Source organism: Podarcis vaucheri, assembly GCF_965113315.1.
Source record: "Podarcis vaucheri genome assembly, chromosome: 10".
Taxonomy (NCBI): Eukaryota; Metazoa; Chordata; class Lepidosauria; order Squamata; family Lacertidae; genus Podarcis; species Podarcis vaucheri.
The window spans coordinates 41,630,265-41,643,690 of NC_138748.1; the positions used below are offsets into that span (position 1 = coordinate 41,630,265).

Consider the following 13,426-nt stretch of genomic DNA (forward strand, 5'->3'; position numbering starts at 1 on the left):
ATTATCCTGTCACCTCACTGAGACAAATTATCAGCTCAGGCTTCAATTCTGTGCATATGCAACAGGGATTAAATCCCACTGAGTTCAATGGGGCTGACTTCTGAGCTGACATGCACAGAATGCAATAACTGAAGCCAATGAAATCCATTTCAGATTTTAGTCAGTGTGGTGTATAGTGGTTAGAGTGTAGGACTAGGACCTGGGAGACCAGGGTTCAAATCTCTACTCAGCCATGAAGCTTTCCATGGGCCAGTTAGTCTCTGTCTAACCTACCTCACAGAGCTGTTGTGAGGATAAATTGAGAGAGGGAGAACCCTGTATGCCAACTTGAGTATTTGAAGAAAGGCAGGATATAAGTAAATAAATCACTTTTGACTTTGTGCTGAAAAAAATTAAGGGATTTAAAGAAACTTGTCAAGATCAAAGAGGTTTTTTTTCAGAATCTCCACATTACAAATCACTCACTACTTTAAATATGCAGTATGTGCAGCAGTGTTACTTGGAAATACCGTATTTTTTGCACCATAACACTCACTTTTTTCCTCCTAGAAAGTAAGGGGAAATGTCTGTGCGTGTTATGGAAGGAATGCCTACGAGTGGCATGCCTACGGATTTTCCTCCTCTAAAAACTACGTGCGTGTTATGGTCGGGTGCGTGTTATAGAGCGAAAAATACGGTACATTTCACTGTATTCAGTGGGCCTGACAGGAAAATGTGCATAACACTGCAATTTTTTAAAAAAATCCTTTTTGGTCCATGAGTGATATAAATCAGTCTTATTTTCCTTTCACAGCTGGTTAAAGGAGTCTGAACAAGAACCTGCCAATGCCAGCAGACTATTCACAGTGAGGTCTGAAGAACACAAGTTTTGTACAATGCAGCAGTCAGTTGCTAAGTTGCATTATCTCTGTGTTTTATGTTGGCATCAGCAATGCGGCTCCCTTTGAAAAGCTACCTTCTGATCCAAGCCAAAGGGCTGCGGCCCTACACATGTTTACACAGGCAGTTTCACATCAGGGCAGACTGAACTCTGTAGTTTGCAGCAATACGTCGCTGGAGCCAAGTCAGCCTTTGGCCGCAAATCAAAACTGAGTCCAGTGTTGAGGTATTAACATTTACACATCTGGAGCAACAAATACTGGTGGTACTATTTGCACATCCAAAATGTTGATATGGGTGCCAAAAAGAGGTGGGCGGCTGTTCAGTGAAGGGGGAAAGACGCAACAAGCTCAAGCCAGAAGTAAAAAAAGGTACTGAGCCTGGATTGGAGAAATATCAGTTCCTGTAAAAGAGCATCCTGACTGCAAACCCCACTTGTCTTCCTTCCACTTATGACCTCAGTGAGCTTCTAAGTGGAAAATGTTCGTTCTCCAAAGGAACATACTGAATTGATTCACCTAGCTCCGCACTGCTGACTGCACTGGCTCTCAGGCAGGGGTCTCTCCCAGTTGTAGCTGGAGATTCTGAGGTTTGAACCAGACCTTCTGCAAAGCTCTACCACTGAGCATACACATCATACACTGAAAGCACATTATTCCCATCAAAGAATCCTGGGAACTGTAGTTGGTTAAGGGTGCTGGGAACTGTAGCTCTGGAAGATAAACCACAGTTCCCAGACGAAAGTCGTGCACTTCGAAAGTATGGTGTGCATACAGAGGCGCTTTCTGACTTCCCTGCAGGAATATGGGAGAGGAATGACCAGAGCACGGTGTACTAGACTCCCTCTCTGCCCTCTCCTTCTCCCAGCCGGCTTTCCACACTTTGATCAGATTCTCAGAGGGCTTTTAGAATTTGGGGCGCGGCTCTGTCTCCAACTGGGGACTAATCTATTTCCCAAATGCCACTAATTGCAACGCTTGGCGGCAGCGCTTTCCTCCTCGCACCCCGGGATCCCTTGCAACGCCGCGAAAAGGTTGCACCCCCGTGTCCCCTAAGATGCATTGCAGCTCGCACTTCTTGGATCATAGGGTCCAGCCAATTAGGGTAGCAAAATACGTCGTTCTGGCTCTGTGAAGCCAGGAGTCCCTTCTCTCTCTCTCTCTCTCTCTCTCTCTCTCTCTCACACACACACACACACACACACACACACACACACCTGAAATGGCAAGCCAAGAAACTATGGCCCGCCCCCACCCGCAGCCGCCTAGCGCTGCCGCGCGTTCTGCACCAAGGCGCGCGCAGAAGCCCCAACCTCCGCACCTAAATTCGGGCTCGCTGCAGAACTACACTTCCCAGGAGGCAAAAGAGCCGAGCGCATGCGCGCTTCCCGTCTCCAGCATGGCTACGGTGCTGTCACGGGCGCTGAAGCTGCCAGGTAGGGGGTCTGGGCTCGCCGCGCGGGGAAGCGGCAGGGGGCGAGGCTGGCAGCCCCCGGCGCACGAACTTGCCGAGGCGCCCCCAGCTCCGCGCTTCGTCATGGGGAGAGAGCATCCGGGTCCCACCTAGGACAGGCACCCTCGCCTCCCCCTTCCTCCGCCGCCCTTTTGCATCCGGGTCTCAGCAGGTGCTCCTCATCTCTGGCCCTAAAGGCGCGCGGAGGGGGGCGAAAGCTGCGCGGGTTGGGAGGTCGGGGATGCGAAGCGAAAGGTGGGGAGTGGCGGGAGGGGTTGTGATGATGAAGCGCGCCTCCAGCTGCTCCTGGGGGAGGAAAGGGCGAAGGGAGGGGGTCGACTTGGGGTGGAAGAAGAAGAGGGATTACTGGTCCCAGGATGGGTGGGGGATGATGGGGAAACTGTGTGAGTCAAACTGGTGTTGTTCTGCTGCCAAGGAAGAGAAATGGGAATGAGGTCGAAGCAGTCCTCTGCGCTCCCCAAGGCTACCCAGGCGGTAAACCTTCGGTTTGCATCGAAGTATCAGCCTCCACTTTTATTTATTTTATTTTTTTAAGTTGACATTTCACCATGAATTACATCTGTCTGAGAGTTAGACATGACCTACGTCTGGAGGAGGAAAAGATAACAAGGACTCGAACCCAGTACTGGTTTGAGCAGTGCTGAATGGGTTGCAGCTGACCTAAGTATGAGGCTTTGGCATCCTTTTCTTAAACTTCAGGATGTTTGCCTGTAATTAAACTGCTATTTTAAGCTCTTAATAGCTGAGCCAGGCAGCTCATTGTGCCACGTATAAAGGTTAATTAATAATACTTTTTTTGCATCTTGGTGTATGTTGCCCAGTGGGTTTTTCCCCCCTGCTTCTGTCAGACCGATTAATCTGTTTGTCGTCTTCTGCATTTTAATTGGTGCAATGTACTGACAATGAGTTGAATCTAAGCTAAGTTCATTATATGGACAGAGCAAGTCAGTCATAACTAAAAGGGATGTCCCTTTGATTGCAGGAAAAAATCGGTGCAATTAATTTAGTCTGGATTCAACCAAATTGCTTTAAGTTAATTAAGCTCTGAATGTGATTCCAAGTAAACAAAAACTATTTTCATAGTGTTTCACAAATGCTTCACATCCATTATTTAAACCATCCAAATATACTGGTTTTCACAAACAACTTACAGGCACCCCAGATTCACATATGCATATTTATATGGACATTAAAAGCTTATGTGTATATTCCCCCCCCCCCGTGACTCTTGCCAGTGGGGTCTTGCATATTGTTGGTGCATTTTAAATTTTAAACAATAGTGGCGGTGCCATATTTATTTAAAAAAATATGAAATAACAGAAACCAGTTATCTGCTATATTGCAGAGCCATTAGTGATTTTCAAATACACAGGTATTTCAAAAGCATAAATCGCAAACTAAAGTATTGGATTTTTTTGATGTAACTAGATTGTTGTCTGATCCAGAAAAATCTTAAGCATTTGATTCCCCACCCCATGACAGTCCTATTCAGCTTTGACATCTTATACTGGTTTAGAATTTGAAAATACTTTTTCCAGTTCTGAGACTTGTGGTCTGTAAGACAAGAAGGGAAGCTGAGCTAGAAGAGAAGACAGTACATGTGACAAAAGTAAGAAATGTAGAAGAGAGCCCTGTCATCTCTTATGCTGGGCTTTGGCTAATAACTTTTCTGGCTCACTTTCCTTATGTTTGCTTGGACATAATCCAGCTTCCTGGCAAAGTAGTACTCTAGAGAGGAGATGTGGTACTTTTCCATTGGTTAGAAGAGGCCATAACATTATTCACATGGCCCCATCTCAGTTGCTTACCCATCTACCAGAAAGCCTTGCTAAGGTGCTCCTTTTTTATCTGATTTAAAGGACAATGTGTTCTCCTTTGTAGCTAATGCTGTCCTTGCCTAGTAGTTGGCTATCCTCTTACTAGCACACTCCTACAGTGGGTGTGCCTTCCCTGTTTTTGCCCAATTGTCCAATTTACTCCTGAGTCCCACCTTGAACTCAAACAGCTGCTCCAGAAGGATACCTTGGACAATGGTATCAAAAGCCACTGAGAGTTCGAGAATTAACAAGGACACATTTGTCCATCTCTCTCCCGACAGAAGTCATCGTACAGGGGGACCAAAGCAGCTTCTGTGCCATTCTCCCTCTGACCACTCATCGTTGTCCCACCACCAGTCCTCAGGCTCTGAGCCTTCTACCCTAGCTGGTTTCTCCAACCATGTGTCTGTTTCTCCAACCAGTTCATGACACTTATGTTATAAATGCCTTATAGCAACAGGTATAGGCAATAGTACACGTCTACTGAGTTCAGTGGGAATTGCTCCCAAGTAAGTGAGTATAGCTTGATTGTAGCTTGATTCATTTCATTTCATTTCATTTGATTTGATTTCATTTCATTTCTATCCTGTAGGCTTAGGGAGGCTTACAGTGCCTTAACATTTCTTTCCACTTGCCCTCTCTCACCTTCTTACAACCTACCTCCATCCACCTTTCCCATTAAAACAATGAATGCAAATCTTTAATTAAATGTGCCCCTCCCTCCCTTTTCACATATATTGAAATGGAAAAAAAGAAATCCACATGCCCCTCTCCAACTGCATGCAGCCTAAATTCACTCTCTTTTAATTAAAACAAAAACAAAAAACCCTGCAGCTGTACTAGATATGCAGGAGAAGAGGGTTTAATTCCTATTCCTGCGTCTTTTGAAGGGAGAAAAAAAAAGCTTCACAAATAAGTAAGGCAGTTGTATCTCCTCGACAGAGTATAATCTCCTTTCTTGCACATGCCTTTTTCTCATCTTATCAAGGCAAGGCAGTGCAGCTACTTGAATGAATTGAAAAGTGTTATCGGCTAAGGCAGGGTCTGCACATGCAGCAGAATAAGATTCTATATAGAAAGAGTTGTAGCTCAGCGCTTCATAGAATCATAGAATTGTAGCGTCGGAAGGGAACCCAAGGGCAGCGGTGGAGGAAGCCCAGGGGCGTGGCGAGCCACCCATGGGGCGGGGTGCATCGCGGGGCCTCCAAAGTCTGCCTGCCCCCTCCCACTCAGCCGCCCTACAGCTGGGGGGGGGGAGGCAGCAGGCGGACCATTTGGGCAGCACAGAGCCTGCGCATGCCCAAGCCACCGCACCTTTCCCAGGAGAAGCACGTGGCTTGGGTGCGCTGCAGGCCCCGTGGTGAGTGCCACCCGGCATTTTGTCACCCCCCCTCAGTGGTGACACCCAGGGGGTGCACCCACCACACACACCCTTCCTCCGCCCCTGCCCAAGGATCATCTGGTCCAACTCCCTGCAATGCAGGAATCCTGTCCGCAGCAGTCCCTAGTTGGGCTCGAACCACCAACCTTCTGGATAACAGCCAAGCGCACTAACTCACTGTGCTACCAGCCGTACCATGAGATGCCAGGCATTGGACCTGGGACTTTCTGCATGCAAGGCAGAGCCTCTCTCAGTGAACTACAAAATAGGCTGGCCACTTAAGGCATCAGCAAAAAAGAGAGCACAGATTTGTATATGCTAATTTAGACATAATTGCTATAATTTTAAAATAAAATGCAGTGCATGTGACCTGTGTGCCTGCTCAGTCTGCTGTCTAAGTGTTAACCCTGCTGTCCTTTCTTGTGATTCTTCTATATTTAAACTGGACTTGCCTTTACGTGCCAGACTGCCCTTTGTAAAACCCTGCTTCAAACTGCATGAATGAATAATGATCATTGTTGGCATCCATCTATCTCGGGAGACAACGGAAAAGTGTGCCTTTGCGGGTGAAGTCAAACTATTGGAAGGTTGCACTGCAGTGCCTGCTGTTGCTGTAGAGGCCGATACGGGAGAGGCATGTTTTGATGCAGCTGGGGCAGATGTGCCAATGCAGATGTCCCATGGCGTTTCTTCTCTATGCGTTCCTCCCAGCAGTCAATCCTTCTCCGGTCACTGCTGTGGATACACAACCTGACTGTCTCTCTCAAAGCACTGTGGTCGTGTGCAGGAGATTCCCACATGGCAGGGTTAGTGTTGCCAGAAGCCGTGTCATGCTCATTATGTGAAAAACTCCATGTGATCAGAAAAGTAACGCAGCAGGGAGTTGGCTGGGTTAGAACTTTAGCCTTCTGTGCTTACCTGAAGGGAAATCTCCTAGCATAACAGTTTTGAATGGATGAATGGTTAGTAGGGAAGGGATGCACACATTGGATAATTATTTTCAAATCTATTTTTAAAAAAGTTTTATTTTCATTTTTTACTAGGGGAGCAATCCTAATTCCACCCACACCTCCTTCCTGGGCAGGGTGACTACTGTATTCTCAATCTTGCTGGCATAACAGCCAGGGTGGAAGGAAGGGATGGGGAGATAATGGTGTAGCGATCAAGACTGGACCGCAATGCAGTCTTGAGATGGCAGTGGTGCCAGTTCAAGATCCAACAGATTCTGAGATGGCTCAGTTCTACCCCATAAAGCCCAATTTCAGGGGGATTTGCTGGCTATTGCCAGCAAGGAGGCTGCTTCTTCTGTGGGCAGAAGAGAGAGCTCTGTGCCAGCAGAATCACCCAGCAAGACTGGGGTGTGTAGAACATATCTTCCCCATCTACCTCCTCCCTCCAGTTTGGCCAAAAGGATGGATTGCTCTGTAATCTGTAAAGTAATATGAGGTATTCACTGGTAGTCAGTGGATTGCTCTGGCTCTGGACTGCTGATATGAACCAAATCTTCTGTTTTTGGAGAGCATCATAAATCCAGACCCCGTACTTTGCTTGGAATAGGACTGCTATGCCTTCTGCCAGAGAAGTGGCTGGTGACATTAACAGGATGCAGTTAGAATGACAGTTTTCAGTCTGTAAATAGTTACTGTATTAGCGTTATGGATTAGAGTATCTCTGCACTCTTAGTGAACATGCAAATAAGAAAAGATATGAGTGAATGCTCAGTCAGCACTAGCCTGTAGAATAATTTTCAGATACGAGTTGAGATGGATGCTTGCCAAGTCTGGTTGGAGTTTGTACATGAAATGGGTGGGTTCCCTCTTGTGCTTTGGTTCAGGCAGCAAAGGATGTATTTGGGGTGGTCCTAGGAGTTGTTTCTGGCATCCACACACATGCTGTTCGGCTGTTCTGGAGCAACAGGGTTTCTCGTACTAAATCTATGCTTGGTAGCACGTGCCTTGGATGTGCAGGAAGTGGTAGGATGCTTCTCGAGCCCTAGTAGAATGTGCATCAAATGGTTAACTGAAAATCTCTGCATGATCAGGGACTTGAAGTTGAGTAAAAGATAACATGCAAAAATTTGAACCGCCGGGCTGTCTTCCTCACCTGTGTTTCATTCCAAGCAAAATGGTTATGTTAAAATCACCATAGTCAGTATGTTGGTTGGGCAGAGGTGCAGGAAATTTACACTAGAATTAGTGACTAAGGTTGATGCTTTCAGAGTTGCCCAATATAAGTGGTCAAATGGTGTGCAGATAAAACAACTTGAGGGTCCTCAAATGTACAACTAAACAGAAAATGAAGGTACTGATTTGTGAGAATAGGAAATTGCCATCTTCTGTCTCTTTCTTTCTTTTACACACACACTAACACACACTCCTAAAAGAGCCCCAACTAAGCCGAATAGCTAGCCTAAGTGAAAAGGAGGAGGTAGTGAAATACATTGAAAGATAGGGGTTTTCTTTGCCACCATGGTTGCTTTGCAAGTAGGCAAGGTATGGTTTTGTTCTTGAGCAAAAACATTGTTGTGGGGGACAGAACTTTGGCTTGCGTAGGTTTAAGCATATAATGGCAACAGCACAGGGCTTTGGAAAGCAGAACGTGAAGGCATTAGAAGTAACTAGGCAAATTATGTTGTATCTTTTTCTTTTTTCCAGAACAGTTGAGCTCTGCCCATTCCCTCCCTTGCATTTAATCTTCAGAAATGTAGAGGGGATTCTTCCCACTGTCTTCCCCTTTTCTTTCCATTCCCCTGAAAAATTGCCTCTCTGGAAAACAGATCCTTTTTAGGGGATCCAATGATGCCAGAGTTCATTTAACCTCCCCCTTCACTGAAACTATTATTATTTCCCCAAGTTTCTTACCTGTCGGTTTCGAAACTGCAACTGGTGCAGATAGATTGCTGATGGGGAGCTGCAGGTATGGTCATATAATACCCATTCTAGCACATGACTATGCTGACTGCATAAACATTTTGGAGCCCAATTCAGAGAACTGGTCCTAACCTATAAAGCCCTGCACTGCTTAGGACCTTTGTACAGTACTGCTCAAGACCCAAATGCCTCTCTCAGCATGAACCTACCCAGACCCTAAGATTGTTGTTGTCTGATGCCCTTCTCCAATTGTCCCTCCCCGATAAGTCCAGAGGGAGGTGATAAAGGAGAGGTATTTTTTATTTTATTTTGGCCCCTACCTCTGGAATGGACTTCCCAGTGATTTCCACCCAGCACCACTATTGGGGGGGGCACCAGGTTTTAAAAAAACCCTTCTCCCAGGCATTTGATGGTATGAGATATGCTGGTTCTGCCCCTTGCTTGCAGATTTGTACTGTTGATGGTGCTTTGTACTGTTACAATGTTCTGTGTTTGTTGGTTTTAAAAAAATGTGTACATTTTTAAACAATTGTGTGATTTGCCCAGAAACCATGAAGTTTTAGGTGACAAACAAATAAAGTAAAATAAATTCTCTCCCCATGACTGAGAACCAGTGTGATTATAGAGATTAGAGTGTTGAACTACTAGGACTTGGCAAACTAGGGTTCAAATTCCTACACAGACATGATGCTCTAAAGGTGACCTTGGGCCATTCACTATCCTAAACCAAGCTACCTTCTTGGGGTTTTTGTGAGGGGGGAAATGGGAAAGGGAAAGAACCAGGTGTGCTACCTGGAGCTCCTGGGAGAAAAGGTGAGCAATGAATACGTATAGCAACATCTCTCTCTCCTCAGGCAAGAAGAGTCCAGACCTTGGGGAGTACGACCCTCTCACTCAAGCGGACAGCGATGAGAGCGAAGATGACTTGGTGCTCAACATACAGAAGAATGGTGGCGTCAAGAATGGGAAGAGCTCCCTGGGGGAAGTGCAGGATGTGGACTCGGACGCGGAGGTCGGGATGACGAAGCAGCACCTGTCGGAGGGTCTGGCCGAAGAGTACCCCAGCGAGGCCGCCAGTGGTCTGGAGCAGAAGACCGCCAACTCCATGATGCCTTACGTGCGCACAGCTGTCTTCTTGCTCACCGTGGTCGTCTCCATGATCCTCGTGCTGGTGTGTGCTTTCCTCATTCCTTGCCCTCCGAGGGACTTGCACAATACCTGGATTCGCAACTTGGGCCAAGAGGCGGGTAAGTTGCTTCTGGAACACTTCCCTGGCTTGTGGAATGTGTGTCCTAGTGGGATCTGATGGGGAGTGAGGAGAACTGCAAGTGAATTGCAGCCCACTGTCCATATGTAGAAAGCTCATGCCTAATGAAGGAAATAGCAATCAAAGACCAGTAGAAGATGGAACGAGGAAAAGATTCTGAAAATGCAAGAGTCAAACATTAATTAGAAATGCATAATGCCAATTTACTTAAACATATTTAATTTAGATGCTAGACACAATTTGTAAAGTTTTGGGCTGGGTTTCAAAGGCTCTATTTAGTTGAACATCATCATGCGTTAATGGTTAGATAACAGAACAACAACAATACGTGCTTATCTTTTAAAAGTGGTTGAACCTCGCATGAAAGAATTGATTCAATTTGATGATTTGAAAAGAGGAATCCCATCTGATGAGTTAAATTGCTGATTTAAGATTCTTTAAGTCAATCCACCCTCCTAGGAGATTAAACAATTATCCAGCTTTATTTTCACCACAAAAAAGTAAAATAAATCCATGCTGATTTCACTTGTCCCACTGCCTATCTCTGCAGCTGGTGATACTACTTTCAAATGTTATTGTTTGTTTGTTTTTGGAATGTAGAGAGTTTTTTCCTCTTTGAATCACCTTGTTTCCCCTTTAGAATAATATTAGCACTGTCAAAAGTAATTCTGTACATACTACCTTTTTGTTCTGAAATAAGCAGTTGTATAGAGCTGTGAGGTTCTAGAATAGGACAAGTATTTGAAGTAAAATATATCTTGCAGCCATATCAGGGATGGAAACAACCTTTGAAGTATCATTGCTCCTGTGTCTGGTCTCTGTTTGGCCCTTTCAGAATCTTGAACCCAAAACCAGCTCTGACATATTGTTTTCTTCTAGTGTCCTTTCCTTTTCATGTAGAAATATATATTTGGGGCGGGGGGTGGAAATCTAAATATTGTATTTCAAAAATCCTTGCTGAATTTACTCTGGATGCCTGCCTTGCATCTCTAAATTTGTGGGAACATTTGATTGACTGAAGATATTCTTAGTCTTTGAGGGCAGTGAGGACACCTTGTTTTCAAACTGGGGGCCAAAGAGTATTAGAGCTGTCTCTGGAATGCAGCTGTGGCAGGGGCCAACTCAAGTCACTTATTCAGGAAGTATTTCTGAATGGACATACCCTTCGAAATCAATGACAATAACTGCAGGTTGTTAATGATGGAGGTTTCTTTAGGTCGGGGTGGAGAACTTGTGACCTTCTAGTTATTGTTGGACTCCAACATCCATCAGCCCTTGTCAGCATGGGGAATCGTCAGGGCTGATGGGAGCTGTAGTCCAGCAACATGTGGGCAGGAGCACAGCTTCCTTATCCCTGTTCTTGGTCATACTGGACCAACTTTGTCTAGATGGGAAGCAATTTCTAGAAGAGTAACTTGTTTCACGTTATCCTTTAGGTGGAGTGCTGTTTCCTCCAGAACTTTTTGATGTAAATCGTGATGGTCTTCCTGACATCCTGCTCTCCTTCACAGCTCTGAAAAACGCCAGTGTGTTGGGTAAGCATTCCAGATGCCCATAGATAACCCCAAATTCAATCGCACAAGGTTTCTCTGTGTTTAACATTTATATCAGGGGCCAGCAAACTTTTTCAGCAGGGGGCTGGTCCACTGTCCCTCAGACCTTGTGGGGGGTCCGACTATATTTTTTTTGGGGGGGGAATGAACGAATTCCTGTGCCCCACAAATAACCCAGAGATGCCTTTTAAATAAAAGCACACATTCTACTCATGTAAAAACACCAGGCAGGCCCCACAAATAACCCAGAGATGCATTTTAAATAAAAAGACACATTCTACTCATGTAAAAACACGCTGATTCCTGGACCGTCCGTGGGCCAGATTTAGAAGGCTATTGGGCCAGATCCGGCCCCCGGGCCTTAGTTTGCCTACCCATGATTTATACTATCATGCCGTACAATTCAGTTCTTCTCTTGACTCATGCTGCTTAGAAACTGAGATATCCCCCTGTGAGTTTAATAGATATGATTGCTCCATATGTGATACACTTCTTTTTATTTTTTAAAAATTACTTGCTTTAAAAAGAGGAAGAAATCCACATACATTTCCCACTCATTTATGGAACTCAGCCCGCAAGGGCATTGTCAAGCAGAGATTTTGTTTGAGCTTTATCACCTTTTTACAAGCTGTCCAACTGTTCTGTGCTTTACCAGAGAAATACACAAGCATAAAAGATAAGGCTCCATCCCTGGTCTATTCTTAGTATGAACTGAACAGTTTATGTGAGGGTTGAGCTTGAGCACATGTGTTATCCTATCCTTCATGCCCCACTAGAGCACCCAGACTCATCACCATTAGGGCAGCCTTCCCCAACTTGGCACCTTCCAGATGTTTTGGACTACAACTCCCATCAGTCCCAGGCAGCACAGCCATTTTGAACAACAACTCCCTTCGGTCCTGGTACTGCCTAGTTGAGCACTAGAAGTTGAGCAGATAATGTTATCGCTTCCATGCTGTGGAAGACTTTTCCAGCAGAGATTCAGCAGACACCCTTGCTTTTGACTTTCAGGTGTCCCTTGAAGACTGTTTAATGCCAACAGGTCTATGCAGTTCTTCAAAGTGCCCATTGAGTAGCCTGTGATTTAAATGGTTGCTTGGTCCTGCTTTTAAATATTTTTAATGTTGCTCTACAGCACCCAGATGTTTTGCAGGAGGGCGGCATATAAATCCTATCATAAGTGAATGCATATTTATGTCTTGTGCTCTTGTGCCTGTGCCCTGCTGGCAGGTTTCCCACAGGCATCCTGTTGGCCACTGTGAGAACAGGATCCAGACCTGATCCAGCAGACGTTTCTTACCTTCTAAAACAAATATAAATTAAACTGATCAACCGGATGGAAGCTGTGGAGTTGCCTTCCCCAACTTCGTGCCATCTCACATGTTTGGGACTAAAACTCTCATCAGCCCCAGCCAGCACACTGGGAGTAACAGCTGATGGGAGTTGTAGTCTACAGGCCACCAGGTTGAAGAAGATTGCCCTAGACCCTGTGAGTCTTTAGGAAAGACGGCCATTAAGTGGATTGGCAGGGCTGTGACCAGGACTTCAGTACACAGCAGAGAGTGTGCAAGGTAGATAGTTGTGCCTCCTTTTAAGATCTGGATGGCTAATGTGTTGCCCTCCACTGATGCTGGACTACAAGTCCCATTATCCCCGATCATTGGCTCCTCTGGCTGCGGATGGTGGGACCTCCAGAGAGTCACAGGTCAGCCACCACCTCTGTAGAACTCCACATACTCTGTTCAGAAGAAGAAGAAGAACCAACCCCTGCCAGAGACTTTAAGCTGTATTTTATTTATGCAATTATTCAATATAATGAATATTTAAACATTCATAAACTGCACTTATTCATCTAAGGAAAAGCGAGACAAGCAGCAGAGGGGAAAGAGCTGGAACAAATTTCATTTCGATTGATGTGGGGAAGAGGGTTTGAGGCGGGCCCTTTCCCTTGGGCCCCCGCTGCCTGCCTGAGGATGAATAAGCTTGTTTTCTTAATTATCCTATAATTGACACAGTAGTTACAAGCTGCGAAGAGAACGGCTCCCAAACTTGCAACTAGTTGCACACGAGAAAACCTGGAAGTGCTCAGTCAGTGCTGGCCAACACACATTTCCTTGGAGCCTTTCTTGTACTGCAGCCCTTTGTTCCTGGGTGGTGCAATCCTGCACGTGTTTGCTGAGAGGAAA

At 45.5% G+C, this 13,426-nt stretch overlaps 1 protein-coding gene across 1 annotated transcript in view; it reads left to right on the forward strand.

Annotated features, from left to right (window-relative positions):
• Positions 1–2,171: 2,171 nt before the first annotated feature.
• Positions 2,172–13,426, forward strand: part of FAM234B (family with sequence similarity 234 member B) — a 30,936-nt gene continuing 19,681 nt past the window's right edge. The window contains exons 1-3 of the mRNA XM_082240002.1: positions 2,172–2,314; positions 9,275–9,667; positions 11,124–11,222. Of these exons, the coding sequence (XP_082096128.1) occupies positions 2,278–2,314; positions 9,275–9,667; positions 11,124–11,222 (529 nt within the window). The 5' untranslated portion in view covers positions 2,172–2,277. The remainder of the gene's footprint in view (positions 2,315–9,274; positions 9,668–11,123; positions 11,223–13,426) is intronic.